Source organism: Dipodomys spectabilis, unplaced genomic scaffold (assembly GCF_019054845.1).
Source record: "Dipodomys spectabilis isolate Male_0828 unplaced genomic scaffold, ASM1905484v1 ptg000783l, whole genome shotgun sequence".
Classification (NCBI taxonomy): Eukaryota; Metazoa; Chordata; class Mammalia; order Rodentia; family Heteromyidae; genus Dipodomys; species Dipodomys spectabilis.
The window spans coordinates 28,992,265-29,009,539 of NW_024871460.1; the positions used below are offsets into that span (position 1 = coordinate 28,992,265).

Sequence of the window (17,275 nt, forward strand, 5' to 3'; positions counted from 1 at the left end):
CCATAAAATAGGCCTTGTGGATTCTCTCTGCCATGTCACTGGGGTGGCTGTGGTACCTGGAGGAGTGTTCTGTACCTCTGCCCATCCCCCACTCCCCCCCCCCCCCCCATCTCCTGTCTGCTTTGCTTTCCTGCGGGCTTCTCTTCCCCTCTGCTGGCTGCCTGGGAGAAGCACACTTCCTGGCTTTGGCCCCACCAACATCAGCTTAGCTCCCTCCCCCATCTTTCTCTCCGAGCCAAACCATCACCTGCCAAGGGCTGGTGGTGGTTGCTGCGTCCCCGGTCCACGGCCTCCCACGGCTGCAGCTCTAGTCCTTCCTGGCAGCCTCTTCTAAAGTTCCCCCAGCCCCGTCTCACCCGCGCCCCTTGCCAACAGCCTCCGCCTCTAGCCTGCAGCTTTCCGGTCCCCCGCCAGCCGCGCCCCCGCTCGGTCTGCGCGCTGCCTCTGCCTCCCGCCCTGGCCAGCTGCTCCACTCGCCTTTCCTCAGTCCGCTCCCTTCTCCTTTCCTTTCCCCTCCACCCTGCAGCCTATTTCCTTCCAACCTCCCTACCCCTTCCTTGATCGCTGTTTTGTGAACACCCCTGGCCACCTCTGCACAGTCTCCTTGGCTTCGAGAAGGGTGCACCATCTAATTTGGAAAGAGCATTTTTATGCCTCTCCTGTCTTCCCCACCCGGGAACCCATGCCAACTCCCCAAGCCTGCCTGGCGGATGGTGAAGAAGGTAGATAGGATTCTGGGAGGCATCAGGCCATAATCTCGGCAGACCCCCCCCCCCCCAACGCACACAAACAAACCCCAACAAACTAAAGTTTTGGACGCTTGAGAGATTTGCCATCTTCGTGTTTTCCAAAACTTGGTCATCCCTGATAACTGATCTAACCCCCTTCTCCCAGCTGCGCGTGGGAACCGGGGCGCTCTCCGCTCCCCTGTTCCCCAGGTTATGGCTCCTCTAAGGATGCCCAACGATCGCTCTGCAGTCCCAGCCCCTAGCCAGGGTCTGTAGCTTGAGCCCCCCCCCCCCCCCCCCGCCCCAAGCCCGGATGGGGAGGGGCGCACTTTGTCTGGAGGCCTGGTGGTCGCGGTGGAGCCAGGTGAAAGGGTGTATCCGCGGGTGCCAGGCTCAGGATGAAGGGCGGGTTACTGTTCAAATCCAGGGCCCTGATCACACACAAGGCTGAGACGTCTCCTTTAAGAAGAGCGTGTGCCTGCGTGTGTGTGCATGCGTGTGTGCGCGCGCGCGCGGTGTGTGTGTGGGTGTGTGGGACCGGGTGTGAGCGCGCGTGGCGGTGTGTGTGTGTGTGTGTGTGTGTGTGTGTGTGCGTGTGTGCGCGCGCGCGCGCCCGGGCCCGAGAGCACGGCGGACCCCGGGAAGGAGGAGTTATGTAGATTACGGATGAACATCCTGGAGGGGAGCGCGGAGAGGAGGGGAGGCGAAGCCGAGGCGACGGCGCGCGGAGCGGCCCAGGCCCTTCCCGCAGAGGCTGGGGGCGGCGGCGGCGGCGGAGTAGGCGGTGGCGAGGGCGGAGGAGGAGAAGGAGGAGGAGGAAGAGGAGGAGGAGGCGGCGGAGGACGCGCGGGCTGGAGGCGGTGGCGGCGGCGGCGGCGGCTGCTGCTGCAGCTGCGACTCGGTGCTTTTGAGTCCGAACCGCCTGTGAACTTGGGCGCCACGTTCTGGCTTGACCGAGCCCCCCCAGCCTCTCCTCCCAGCCCGAGGATGGTGGACGCCTGCTGACCCTGCCGGCCCCCGCCGCCGCTGCTTCTCCGGGGCTGCCGTGTACAGGGGGCGCCCTCCCCCCCCCCGCCCGCCTCAGTTTCCTCCGGCTGCTGGCTGGTGGGTGAACCTGCCAGCTCCTTGCCCACCCCGAGGACTTTTTTTTTTTTTTTTAAGGAAACAAGAGAGAGGGAGGGAGAGGGAAAGAAGGAGACACAAGGAAGGGAGCTAGTCCATCCATTGAAGCACAGTTCACTATGATCTTACTCACACTCAGCACTGGAAGACGGTTGGATTTCGTGCATCATTCGGGGGTGTTTTTCTTGCAAACCTTGCTTTGGATTTTATGTGCTACAGTCTGCGGAACGGAGCAGTATTTCAATGTGGAGGTAAGAGTGTGCACGGGTTTCCTTCCTCTCCCACCACCCCCCACCCCCACCCCCTGCCTGCCTGGGCTGTTCCCTGAAACATTCCCTTCACTCTTCCTATCCTCCTAGCTGGGAGCAGCCAGGTCCCTGCACACATTGTTTCCCTTTCCAGCCGCCAGAACCCGGGTTGAGTTTCCCTGTGTCTTAGGTGATGGATGCCAGTGAGACCCAGAATCCGTTATCCCCAGCAGCACAAAGCACGATGCTGTGCGTTCAAAGACACAGCCCCAGCTGTTCCAAGCCTCTGACCCAGGGGAGAGGCGAAGCCCTACCTATGGCAAACGGGTCGCTTCCGAAGGAAGCCTGAGTTTATGATGGATGAACAGCCCGGGGAACAAAATTGATTGCTTGACATCATGGGCTGCCTTGGTATTGTTCCTGGAATCTTTCTCCCCTTGGTTGGTGCCTAACAAAGGAGGTAAAAAAAAAAAAAAAAAATCAAAGAATCTAGAGGAGAGCGTGGGAATACTTGCTATGTTTAATAACATTACTTTGTGATAAAACACTGGGCCAGACAGAAATCTCCCCCCGCCCCTCATTTAGACATAACTTAATACACTGTAACTGGATCTGACTACACAGAGGACATGAAATCCATCTCTTGTTAAAGTGTCTTCTGGCCCCTTCCCCCGCCAGTGGAAAAACAAAACGTGGTCCCATGGAATAGTTCAGCGCTGTGGGCTTTTTTTCTCTCGTTTTTTTCTTTTTAAATTTGATTTCACATACTCACAACAAGACAGAGATCTTGGATTGTCATTTGTTTGACTGTGATTGCTTTGAGCACAGACTGCACAAAGCAAGAGGCAACTTAAGGATAAGGGCTTGTCAGAGCTCTGCCAAACCCTCTTCCAGTCAGTCGTCAACTCAGGGCAGGAGCCAGGGATGGGCAGTAAATCAATGGAAGCGTGTGCACCACACACCTGGGCTGTGACACAAGCTCATTATACATAAGGTGGATACAAAGATAACAAAGGATTTTTCTTTTTCTTTTCATTAGATCTGAAGTCTTTCCTTTCCAAAGGATGATAATTAAGCCCTTATGCAGTACAGTGACTTTTGTCTTATATTGTGGATTCATTATATCTTCCTGTCATTGCTGGGAGCCTGTTGTTTACACAATGGCTGGACCTGTTGCTTAGCATTTGAACATGCTTCCTGTAACCGATTTCTATACCAAGTGTGCAAATAAATGCCATGTGCAGAGGTATATTCTGAATATCGTTGCTTACAGGAACTGTTCTTAGGACTCCACGTCATAAGTGGTGGCACACAAACAAAGTATTTGGGAAAGTAAGAGCCGTTATCAACAGAGTTCAGGAACTTTGCAATTGTTAAGGATGGACATGCCACAGGAGCACCCCAGTGAGTAAACCAAAACAGTTTAGCCCTTTCAAAGATAAATTTTGTGTTTCCTGCATGAAAAGAGGAATAGGCAGGGACTTCAGGTCCAGACTTTGCTGGATGGAAAGCTAGAACTTTTGATACTCCATACCAGAGAGGAGAATTTTGGTACCTAGCCTTAGATCAAGAAATAATTTAAGGTTGGAATAAAGAAATCATTAGTTAATAGACTGGAGGAGTGAACATGGCAAGCTTTACTTTAGAACATGACAAACAGAAGGAAAGGCCTATTGCTTCAGATTGGTGAGGTGAAGTCTGGGGACTGGGGAGAAGGAAACAAGTGCTTTTTGCTTTTCTTGGGAAGAAGGGAAGGGAGAGCCTGTTTTGAGAGCTGCTTGCTTTGGGAAAGTCTTCCATTGGCTTCCAGAGACTAGCAGATATCAGTGTTTTGATGATTTTTTTAGGTATCTTTTATGATGCTAATCATAAATTAGATTGAATTTCTTTATGTTAAAGTCCCTTAGTTCACTCAGACAAGATTATGCAAGGAAAGTTATATGACAAAAAAATCACTTTGTTTCTAATTCCAGTCAATTTTTCAAGATCTACATAAAGGAATGGTTCCGAGAGAAGAGTTGTATTTCCATTTTGGGAGTATTTAAAATATTCCAGCCATACTTATTGCACCATGGAAAGGCAGTTAAGAGAATCAGAGTTAGATGACCTGGGAGACTTGAAAACGCTTTCCTAACACAAAGAGGAGTTTCTAATGATTCAGAAGAGATAAGATTTCATAGTCTGTATTATTCCTGAATCGTTTTACAAACTCTTAAGCACTTCCTTGGTTGGGTTTGTAAGCTTCTACTGTGAAATAACTTCTACTTTTTTTTGTCCTAAAACCCAAAAATATTATAAAGGACATCGAATGTTTAGACATCCTAGTTCATTTTTTAAAGATATTTCTTTCTGGGTAGAAAACATTAATAGAAAGAATCGTCCATTATTTTCTCCCCAGAAAAGTCACTTATGTTGTGTTCCTTATTTTTGGTAGCAAAACATACACACTGGGTTGCTTCATCTGATTGATTCTCAAGGACAATCTTAAAATAAACACTAATGGTATCAATCATGCATGAAGTGCACATGATCATATTTTTTCTAGTAAGCCTCCAAGTTATTATAGTTAGAACAAAGCTTCAAAGAGATGCTTTTAATGCTGACAGCAAAAAATTACAATGCTTTATTGATCACTGAACTTAACAGTTTGTCATAGCCCATACTTTTCATCTCTATGATAAAAGATTTAAAAGCCTATTCTCCTCCACCAGGAAGGGTTGAGATTCATATTAACTCTTTCGTGTCTCTCATTTAAAACAATAAATATTAGAGATTTAAGTTATAAGAGAATGCTTGAACATTTTTTATATGGATGTGAAAAGCCAGGAACAGAAAAAGAGGTCATTGGGTTTTTGGTTACTCTTGTTTTGCTTTTCAATAAGCCAAAGGGAACATTTCCTCACAGCAAGAAAGGGTTACATACTATCAAGAATAGTACTATGGAAGAGATCCAACACACTGCTTCACCTGTATTTCAGGTACAACACTGGTTAAATGTTGTTTGCAGTACTCACTCATATAGATAAATGTTTTGCATATCATTGGATTTTTTTTTGGGGGGGGGTTCTTTTACTGTGCAATAATTTACAAAATGCAAAGTAATTATACTGACAATAACTAAAAGAAAAAAAATGTCATTGGATATCATTCTGAATCCAAAGCGTTCATTGGTCAGGAGCAGCTAACTTATGAATGAGGAATTATGATTTAATTTCTGCTCTCTTAAAATCATTTTAGCTTTAAAATATTTCATATGGGTGATTTTCATGATGCTGGGTCTTGATATATATGTGTGTGTATGTATATATATGCATATATATATATATATATATATATATATTACATGAGACACTTCAGGGCATAAAAATATATGTTACAGATTTTTGAATGTTCTGTGTTAGGCAGGCACTATGGTAATCCTAGAATTTGAGAGTCTGAGCCAAGAGGACTGCAAGTTCTCTGGCAGCCTTGGATATATTTTCAGTTCAAGACCAGACTGAGTTCCATAATGAGAACTTATCTCAAGAAACTAAGCGGTGGGATGAAGCTTCGTGTCAGCGTGCTTACTGGGAATGTGTAGGGACCTGAGTGTGATACATACACACACACACACACACACACACACACACACACACACACACAGAATACACATTGTCCTATGTTGAGAAAAAGTTTTCTTCTTCTGTCCTTGTTGAACTAATCAACATGCATTATTCCATTTTCTCCTGAAAGTATTATAACACCTTACCTCCTCAAGTCAGGGACTCTCTCTATCTCATAATTTGTGATAGCAATTTTTAAATGGCTAACAGAAGGCGCTGTGTGGCAGATTGATAAGCATTTTATCTGCTGCAGAAGTACTGGTATACAGACACCCCAAATGTGCTTGCCATTTAAAGTGATCCTGAAGGCCCAAATCTGTCACAAGCAGACTCAGAATTCTTGGCAGCTCAAAGGTTCTGTAGTTTCCTGTGTAGGACCCACCTTGGCTCTGCTTGTTTCTGTTGAGTTGCCTGGATGGGCTGCTCCCAAGCCAGGGGTTATGTAGGAAATCCTGGCTTCTGTCCTTCTGTTAGACATGCACATTTCTCCTCCTGCCCCCTTGAGAAGTTCAGGAACAAAGTCCAAGCCCACCCCTCTATGTACAGTACAGCTGGATTTTCTCTTTCAGTTTGTTTTCTTCCTGAAGGAAGGTTAGAAGAGGGGTTGAGAGTAGCTTTCATATCATTCAGCTCCACATTTTCTACTCATTTATATTATTTATTCACATATGAAACTACAGTTGTTCAGTGGCATAATTCATTTCTCTGAAGCTGGATTAATAAATTGTCATATGCAAATCAAGTAATTCACTGAGATAACTTATCCCAACTACTCAAAATGAACCTGCTAAGGAAAACTTGGTAGATAGCCAACTTTTGTCAGGACCTCCCCTTCCCCCCCAAAATCTGTGGAACATTTGAGTCAATGTGTTAAATGTATTCAGCATTGGAAGAAAAATAATTTCCTTATGGCACTTTAGGAGCTTTCTGACCTTTCAGCATGAGTATTTCAAGGTGGAAATTTTATTCTTTTCTTTTGTTGTGCTTAAATATCTGTATATGTAATTCGATCCATTAACTTCTTTTCATTATGGAGTAATGTAGTCATGAAGAGCATGTACTCTGGAAGTAGACTACCTGGGTTCTGATCCCAGATCTTTAGCTTACATCTGAATTCACCTCTGTGAGCCTCAACTTACATATCTATAAAATGAAGATGCTGAAGATGCTGAGGGCTTTTCGGTTTGTTTTGGTGATTTTATATATCTATATCTAAATAGATATAGGACATATCTATCTATCTATCTATCTATATAGGATATACAAATAGATATACTCTATATCTCTTTTATATACATATCCTTTATATCGTATATCTTTATATTTCATATGAATTAGGATATATCCTTTATTATATATAGGCTATATATGTATATATAGGAGATCTATCTATATATGGAATATATTGGATATATACAATATGTTGTTATATGCATATCCATTCTGTATTACATATGCATGGCTTTGAGCATACTTTTATGTTTATGTCATTATCCTAGGAGATGTATGTTAATGTAGAGATAATAGCATCTAATTAAATAAAAGTCTATCAGGTTAAGACATACCAGCTGTTCCAGAATGATTTTATTTGAACACCTTTTTCATTAAAAAATGCAATATACTAAAAATCCACTAAGCTACCATCAGTACATTTTCTTCCCTTGGGCTTTTCTTAGACAGTTCAGCTCAGGAATGAGATTTTTTCACATTTTGTCTTGTCATCTGTTACTATCAAAGTATGTCAAGCTCATCTCACACCTTCTATATTAAAAGACTGGGTTTGCTGAAATCTGTTCATTTATTTTTTTCTCCAATGCCATGGAAAATAAACAGGTCTTTACATTTCAGAGGGTCTGTTCATCTTAATTGGCTCCAAGCCAAAATGCCACTCTATAGGAGGAGTAGTGCCATATATAACTTAGGGCAGTTCTAGACTGTACCTCAATTGAGAAGGTAACTCCCAATACACAAGAGATAAGGATGTAAGAATGGTCTGAAATATTTCCTACAATGAAAAAGAAGGCTAAAAAAATTTCCATTTTCCATTGTGAATGACACCATAGCTAGCAATATAGTGTAATGGAAAGTTGGAAGAAAAGTCAGAGAATGTAGGCTTTAACTCTGGTGTTTGCATTAACATAGCCTTAAACTTCGAAAAGTACTTTCATTAATACTTCTATCTGGAAAAAACTGAGTATTGAATAAAATTGTCACTAATGTCATTTCTAAATTTGAAATCTAATTCTAGTTAGTCTTCAAGCTAATAAATATAACCATGGAGTGGGGCACACCAAGTTACTATCTGCGTTTGGGGACAACTTAGATCACACAGGTAGACGATTCACACATTTTTTTCTCTGAAATGAGTATCATGAGAAAATATAAAATGCATAACTTAACATATGTTGTCATTGGTAGTGACAGAGGGTGCTTGGTTTTGGGAACGTTAGCCTTTTGCTGAGTAGCACAAACACTGGCAGCAAATGCTATATACACTTAAAATCAATTTTTACCACAGCAGCAGATTTTAAACTATTAAAGTTAAAACATTAAATCTCAAAAATAGCTTAATATTATTTGGAAAAATACATATTATCCACAAGTAGCACCTCCATTATAAAAAAGAGAGAAAGTTAGAAGAATTTCAAAATCTTGAATTTTATCTGAGTAATTTTTTTAGAGAGAAAGTGTCTCAAAATTTGTATCTATTTTAATTGATTCACACAAGTTTTGTAAATGAAGTGTTCCTACTCTTTTCTCCTTGCCTGTTGGGGAACTTAATTTTCTCGCATGCTCTTTGAAGGTTATTTTTATCTTTACTATAGTAAGAGTTTGAATTTGAGATTAGATTGCCTTTTTTAAAAAATGAAATCAAACATGCAGCTCGTTTAAACAATGAAAAAAAATCTTGTAAATGGGTAAATAGTGTTGCAACAAATTTTCTTTTGCATTTTTTTTCTTTTTTGGGGAATAGTTCTTTGTGGATTTTGAGGTTAGTCATGAAACCACACTGAATATTGCTTCCTGTCATTTAGCACTCTGAATGGATACCTTTGTCTAAGTGTTTCAACACCACCATTTGGTATTATGCCTTCTTGGGTTTGGATTAGTGGGCTAATAGCATGATGGGCCACATAGATATGTTTAGCCAAGAGAACAGGAATGTTGTCATTGAAGTCCTTAAAATTTGATTAACTGTGACCTCTAGGTGCAGTATATAAAAAGTGGCTAGAGGGTGCTATTGAGCTGTTTATTAGGGACTCCAATGGCTTGTTAGAACTTGGTTTAAAAATCAAGGATGCTAGGTGCAATCAGATGTCTTAAAATGACTCATAGCCAATCATAGAGAATTTTGGAGAAATCAGCGAACACATGGCTCATGATTTAAGATGTTAGTTGGGATATTGAGAGCCCCTTGGCACTAGTGATTATATCTGATGAACTGAGAAGGAAATTGGCACTTCATGGGGGAGGGGGGGGGAGTTCTTAGCTGGAGAGTAGGGAATGCTCTAAAGCAATATTTTATTGTTTTTAGGTGTGGGATAGGTAAAAACTATATATGGTAGTGACTGCAGTTGCTTTTGATGTTCTCATTTAAATTAAAATGATGAATGAAATAGTAGTGGCTTTAGAGCTTAGAGGTGAGGTAGATTAAACTTGATACTGCCTTTTAGATTAGCAAAAATCCAATTCTTAAAAGCTCATTAAAGTACTTTTTAAATCTTTTAATAACTATTAAGATGGTATTAAATGGATGCTTTTCAGTGAAAGCACCTTTGAAAGTATAATTTATATTTGTTCTTCTTTTATAAAATACTAACTACCCACAAAAGTGTGAGACTAGTTTATTTCAATAGCAACTTCAAAAATGTTTTAATCTTTGCAGATTACATGACATTTGTGGTTATAAGTTGGTGGAAAGGGGATTAAAAACACATTATGCATTATGCCCCACAACATTAAGATATTACAACCTACTCATATCACCACTCAATTTTTTTAAAGTATTTTCTAAGTTAAAGGAGGTACACATGAATAAAGTAAACTGTGTACGTCAGACCAAAGCTCTCAGGAGATAAAATACTTGGAATGATATATTCAAGTGACCATCATGTCTAAAGAAACTACATAAGTGAAGATGGACTAAATGTGTCTATTTTAGTGAAAGCTGGATACACTAATGAAAATCATTTCACATCTCAAATATTACCTGCACCTGATTTGACACCCGTAAAGTATAAGTATTCACCTCAAGGTGACAGTGGAAACATTTTTCCATGGGAACTTTTCACAGTTAAATTCTTACCACATGTGAATGGTTTCCTGTTGTTTATAGTGATTGGAGGTTTGTCTTTGCATTAGGTTTCTAAAATCTGTGTATTTCTTCCTTCTTTAAACAGTTACCAGTCTATTTCTTCTCATGGTCTGACTAGTTTCTTCTAGTTGGAGTTTTGTTAAGGGACTCTATAGTTTAGGAATATTTCAGGACTCCAGGCTTAGAAGTTGGCAACAAATTGCTTACACAAACAAAGGATATTCATTTTATATAGTCACATGTACATAGTTATGTGGCCTCTGTGATTCTCTCCTAAGAATACCTTCTTTTGGTCTCACCATGTGAATGTCTGAAGTCCTGTGTACTTTATCATATTCAAGGGTAGTTTTTTAACCATCCAGAAGAGGGAAAGCATGCAACCTATGTTTCATTGGGTCTGGTTTACTTCCCATAATAAAATATTTTCCAAGTCTTTCCATTTCCTTAGAATCTCACAGACTTTCTTGGCTGGGCTGGCTGTAACTGCGATCCTCAGATCTCAGCCTCTTGCATAACTAGGATTACAGGTGTGAGTCACCAGTGCCAGGCAGGTCCAGGAGATTCTTATCTCCAATTAACTACTAGAAAGCCAGAAATGGCGCTGTGGCTCAATGGTAGAGTACTAACCTTAAGCTGGAGAGCTGAGGTACAGCACCCAGGCCCAGAGTTTGAAACTCACAATTGATTAAAAAAAAATTACTGTCCTGCTTCTGTAGTTGATGGATTCATTGTAGTTGTTTGCTCCATGGGAGACCAAAAATTACTTAAGTAACCATTGCCTTGTGATAGAAATATGATCTTTACTGCTTGTAAAGTAGTATAGGTAGTATAGTAGGACAGGTTTTGTAATGACATCACGGAGATGATGCAGACTGTCAACTTTGTCAGTATGAATATGAGGCTGTTTCAATTGCATTTAATTCCCTTTGATGATCAGAAAGAAGTATGCAACTGAATACATTTTGCCATTATATTCTGATGAACAAAAATTCCAGATAGTTGGTAAAGTACCTGGCAATTTATTTGTGAATAAATTTCTTATTTTAATTATAATCAAAACAATATAACAATGGTTGAACACTTGCCAATTTCCTTATTATACATTGTATAGTAAGATACAATGTATCTAATGCATTTGAACACATTTTATTCTTGTTATCTTCCCTCTCTCTATTTTGATGATGATACTGGCATTTGCACTCACATCCTGCCTGAAAGGCAGATACTCTACTGCACAACCACACCTCTAGCACTATTTATTATTATTATTATTATTTCCACTGTTGTTGTTGTTACTATTGTGCCAGTTCTGGGACTTGAACTCAGGGCCTGGGCACTGTCCGTAAACCTATCATATATAGTAATAAATATGAAAATGCATTCTAGAAAATGGAACTATTTGTTTTTCTTTGTTGCTTTTTCTGTTTTCTTTTGTTTGTGTATCTATCTTTGAGAGGATAAAAGGAAAGCACAAAAATGGTGGGAAATGGGTGAACAAATGTAGCAGTGGTACTAGGTAGACACTATGCTGATAATGAATTATACAGCTTGTGGGTGGTTACGGGAGGGAAAAATGGGAGAGAGAGTGAAGGAAGGAGTAACATTGTTCAAAAGGAAATATATGAAATTTATGTAATCACCTAATCTCAATTAACGAAAAAAAGTGAAAGAAGGGGTGGGTTAAGAGAGATGGATGATAATGTTTGTACACTTTGTACTCATATACTGTTTTATAGAATGAGAACTTCTTTGTACAACTACTTAAATTTAATAATAAATAAAATAAATAAATAAAGGAAATGTTCTTTTATCTGACTTGCATAACTGTAACTCCTCTGTACATAACCTTTGTTATAACAACAAAAAATGAAAAAAATGATAGTGTGATCCACTTATATTACTAACATCATTGTACTGTTAAGAGAAAGGGAATGCAGTAATTTTCTTTCTCCTTTGTTTGGAGCATATGGCAAAATTTGAAATATTGGAACTAATTAAATGTTCATGCAGATAGTCTATTAGACACATTGTTTGTCTAATAGACTCATACTTGTTACTTACAGTAAATTATACTCATATCTGTTGAGTCAGAAGTAGTCTTGGCTACCTCTGTATATCATGAACTGAACACTGCAGTGCAAAAGTAGAGATCTCACTAGATATGCCTTGAAGGAGTCAGTGTATCATATCATTCTTATTCATTGATGTTGGTTTCTAATACAACTAATCTTTTCTGATCATTACAGTACTTGTTCCTTAAATAATCTGCACTGGGCAATGATATGTTGTCACCCGTTTATTTTAGTTCCTTAATTAACATATTAACAAATAATAACTCAAAATAATGAAGGATCATGTTTATTCTAGTGACCAGAGGTCAACAAGTGAGCATTTCAGACTTCTAGGCTGTTGTTGATAAACCATACACAATGGTATATTTGGTATAAACTGTGCTGCCTGGCTTTGTTTAATGACAGTATATTGCTATCAATACAGTTTGGCTTGGCACTAAAAATACCATAAAATTGTTAAGTGCTTTTTTGAGATGTGTATTAGAATATCTAGGGCAAGTATAAAAGGAAAATAACCTTATTCCAGTCAAGTGACTTGCCTTGTAGTTATTCTATTAATAAAGAACAACTTCTTCCAAGTCAGTTTTCAAGAAAGAGTAGAAACAATTTTACTTGTTTTTCTCTTTTAAGTACAAGGATGAGAAAAAAGTTACTTTACTGTCAACTACTACATCTATTATCATGTAAAACTCTAAAGTGAATCATCACATAATTGGAATTTCTTTTAAATAACTTGGCAGGACTATTAGATCATGCTTGTGTTCTAACAAGGACAACCTATGAAGAATTAACTGAAAGAATAACTAACACCTCCTTGTTGGCTAGGGGCAGGATGAGAATAGGGAACACAGTTATTCTTTAATATTGAACCTGACTCTTGAACCTATAACTTGAACCTGATCTCTCTAACTACATTCTCATGCCTAAAGCAAGTTGGAAACATAGCAAGACAAAATCAGTTGGGTATACAGTTGGCCTGTGATGAGGTTGTAGTGTAGGTGTTGATTTATAAAGGAAGAAATGAGACCAGTAATTCATTCAGTAACATATGCATCGACTTAGTTATTACTTGTATCATATCTGTATTTTTTATAATTATTTAAATTCTTTGAAGAATACAATTTTGTCCACTTTTTTTAAAGTTTATGGTGAAAAAATACCATGCTGTTTTATTTGCTCATATCTTTTATTTTTATTGTAAAGGTGATGTACAGAGGGATTGCAGTTACATTGGGTTCAGTCTTGGGGCCTGAATTCTGGGCCTGGGCGCTGTCCCTCAGCTCTTCAGCTCAAGGCTAGTGCTCTACCACTTGAGCCACCTTCCCAGCCCGAATGAGTACATTTCTTTTTGAACAATGTTACCCCTCCCTCATTTTCTCCTACCCTCTCCAACTTCCCTCACCTCAAATTGTAAAGTTCATTTCCAACATAGTATCTAGTGAGTATCACTCTTGCACTGGTTTATCCTGTGTCCTGCTGTTTCTGTGATTCCCATTCCCTCCCACAAATCATATAAACTTATATACAAGACAGAGGGTACAGAAATAAAAATAAACAGTGACAACAAGGCATAAACCAAAGGAAAAAAAAAGAAAGAAAGAACTACAAACAGTACATTATAAAAACCTCTTGATTCCACTTCTTGGAGTTCACTTTGATAAGCTTCATTTCATATGCTCATATGCATCTAGCTATTGAGCTATTGTGATCTTCTGCTAAGAATATCATAGACATATTCTAGTTTTTACAAATGAGGGAAACCATGCAGCCTGTGTTTTGGGGGATCTGGCTTGCTTTGCTTCATATAATTTTTTTCCCAAAGCTTTCCTTTTCCTTACGAATGAGGCAATGTCATTGCTTGCATAACTTTTACAGATAGAAAACTAGTGTCTTCTTTTTTATTGCTTTTTAAGAATGAAACCTTCTACTATGTTTAAAAAGAGCTTTCATTTATTTAAAGAAATTCTATAGATTTCCATGCATTAATATTCAAATAGTCACCTTGCTAGATATTGTTTCACACTATCTATTTGTAGATTGTCTTGGGTGTTCTGATACATGGTCTTATGCAAAGATAATTTTTTTCCTGTTTCTCCATTGTGTTTTTCTAATTCATTCTTTTAGATAATTACATTGTCTCATATTTTTCCAGCATAGTGTTAATTATCTGGATACTAGACATAATTGTCTTTATTCTAACATTAAGGGGAATGAAGACCATTTGTTTTCAATTGTCAGTCATTAACCTACTAAAGAATTAAAATCCTAGTGATTTTATACAGGATAATGAATTCGAGCATCCAACTATATTGCCTGGAAGTTAACGTTTATAGTGGGCAGCTCAGTTGTAGTGCTCCACTCAGTGTTAGATTGATGATGATGATAATATAACAAGTAACACAAAAAGCTGAAGTCGGTGCAGTCAATATTCTGTTTCTGCCTTCCTTTTTCACATCTTAAATTTAATGTTCCCCTGTAGTTCCTGAACTATCTGTATATTTCCATGACTCTCAGCATGGTGGGTACACAAACATGATTTTCTGAATAAAACAAGCCATAGATTAATTTTTTGATAGGCTTTAGAGATTTTTATTCAAGACATCCATTCAAAACTCTTGATTTCATGCAATGAAAAGTGCATTTGAGCTATCATGAGTAATACTGGAGGCCTGCTGAAAACAGGAATAATGTTCATAGAGAAGGTGCACCATGATAGTCCAGAGCAGTGAAACTCTCTTAAACCTGAGATCTTCACGGAGCTTTCTGTCTTCCCCTCATCTATATTTCTGATTGGCTTCATTCTTTCTTGAGCAGATTTTCATTCTGGTACAGTTCTCTTCTAAGCTGGCAAGGTTTTTCATCATTTCCATTTTGGAAAAAAAAAAAACCTATTCTATACTATATGCAGTTTGCTTTTCTTTGCTTTTTGTTAATAATGAAGTTTGAACCTGTGGCCGCAAACTTGATACCCATACAGTATACCTGCTTTCCTTACTTGTAGTTATTTTTCATATAGGGTCTTGCTTTTATCTAGGACTAACCTATAGCCATGATTTTCTTATCTATTCATCCTGAGTAGATGGAATTACAGGCATGCACCCACACACATTTACTTCTAGCTCTACTACGAAAATTTCCTTATGTAGATTTGTGATGAGCCTATTGCGGATCATGGACTGTTTCTGTAGCTAGAAGTAATTTGCTTGGATCATGAGTGGAAGGGTTTTACTATATAGTCAGATAGTACGAGGAAAGGAGTAGAGTTTGCATCAGAGTCCATGAAACATAGTATACATAAACAATAGATGTCTAGAACAAAAGAATTGATTTTTTTCTTAACTTTTTCTTTTTGCTTATGCATTTTATCTGTTTCTTCCTTTCTCCTCTACATTTCCCATGATCCTACACATATATGCTCAGTTATTTCCTTGCCTATTTTCTTTTCTGTTTCCTCTTTTTTTCTGTTGTTTTCTCCATATCAGGGTGAGTTAGGATTTAAGTGAACTCTCTCTGTTAATATCTTTACTTATTTGGACACAGATATCACAAATGCAGGTAGAAAGTAGAGATGAAGGATAGCAGGGACATAATTTTGTGCACAAATCATAAAACAAATGACAAAAATTAGTCCAGTCCAACTAGTTTGAGTTTATGGAGACTGGAGGCTTAGATTGGGCATAAACAATAAATTTAGATTTTATAGTATACCTTTTTTGCTTTAAGAGGGAGAAATAAATAACATTTTTCCCTCCAACTTTTGAGGGCATTGTTATTTGACAAAATAATGAGAATTTTCTCTTTGACTTCCTAATTAATTCCCATGTTAGAGCTTTTGCTAGAATGTACTTTTAAAGTTAAGACTTGGGAGATGGTGTGGGTATCACCTCTCATGGACTTCATACAAAGTCTTTGGTAATAACCAGGATGGAAAATAATACTTTGGACTGTGGTGTTCTATTGAGAGTTAGTGAGCAATTGTGCTTAAAAAATGATGGACATTCTTTTATTGTGGCTCTTGTAAGATTTCAGAAGTCATTCTTATGACAAATCACTGCCAAACAGCACTTGATTATTACTTATTTATATCCTTTGCCACTGTTCATAAAGATACATTTTGATTAAATTATTTGAGCCCTTAAATACTGATATATGGATTTGTGAGTGTGTTTTGCCAAAAGCCAATTTTGCTTGCACAAAAAGCTAGTAAGTGTTATGATACTATTACATTTCTTTTTAATTCAAACTGGAAAACTCAGAGTATAACTCAACTAACTAAATTAGAGACAGGGTTTCTTTCTCAGTAGCAAAGATGTTTATGTTGTAGCTGTGATACAGTCATCTTAGTTCTAGGCCCTGTTAAATATGAATACTGTGTTTCATCTGTGTATAAATTTGTAAGTAATGTTACAACTGAACAGTTTTATAACTATATACATATCAGGGCATCTTCTTGCAGCTATCTGTATATTCATAAATATGAGACTTAGATTCTACCATATGTATGCAAGAATATATTGAAAGAGTTTTGAAAATAAATCAGCTTTTTATAAATGTCTTAGAATTTTTAACTTACTTGAAAACTGGTTAGCAAATAAACCACAGAGATATTAAAAGGAGAGAACTGTTTTCCTGCTTCCAGGAAAGAGTAAGAAGAGGATGAGACTCTTAAGATCCAGGGTTCTTCCTTTTTAGGTCTTGCGTTTAAAACTTATTGCAGTTATAACAGAGAGAAGCAGAGAAGAGGCGGTGAGAAGGATATATTGAGGGAACAAGAGAAGGCTGAGAAAGGATTTTCTTCCTCTGTGCACATTATCCCTAGATGAATTAGCATTGCTATAAAGAATAACTTGTCCTTTGTTCTAGAATTATTGCAAGGAGCTGTATGAGAGGCTTTCTACAAGAAACATTTAAAATAAATGATGATACTGTTTTTGTGCAAGGCACAGTAGATGATTTATTAAAATTTAAGACAATAGGAAAGAATAGATGAGTGATATTTATTTATTTTTGTGCTAGTACTGGGATTTGAACTTATATTTTCGATCAGCTTTTATGCTTATAGCTGGTGCTATATCACTTGATTTGTGCCTCTAGTCTAGCAGTTTTTTAGGCACTTTTAGGATGATAATTTATTACTTCAGATAACAAGATAGTGTCATATCAGAGAATCTCTTAAATTCAACTCCAA

At 38.6% G+C, this 17,275-nt stretch overlaps 1 protein-coding gene across 1 annotated transcript in view; it reads left to right on the plus strand.

The window, feature by feature from the left end:
- Nucleotides 1-1,969: 1,969 nt before the first annotated feature.
- The window catches only part of Mmp16 (matrix metallopeptidase 16), a 237,477-nt gene continuing 222,171 nt past the window's right edge, over nucleotides 1,970-17,275 (plus strand). Inside the window, exon 1 of the mRNA XM_042673081.1 lies at nucleotides 1,970-2,101. Within this exon, the coding sequence (XP_042529015.1) occupies nucleotides 1,970-2,101 (132 nt within the window). The remainder of the gene's footprint in view (nucleotides 2,102-17,275) is intronic.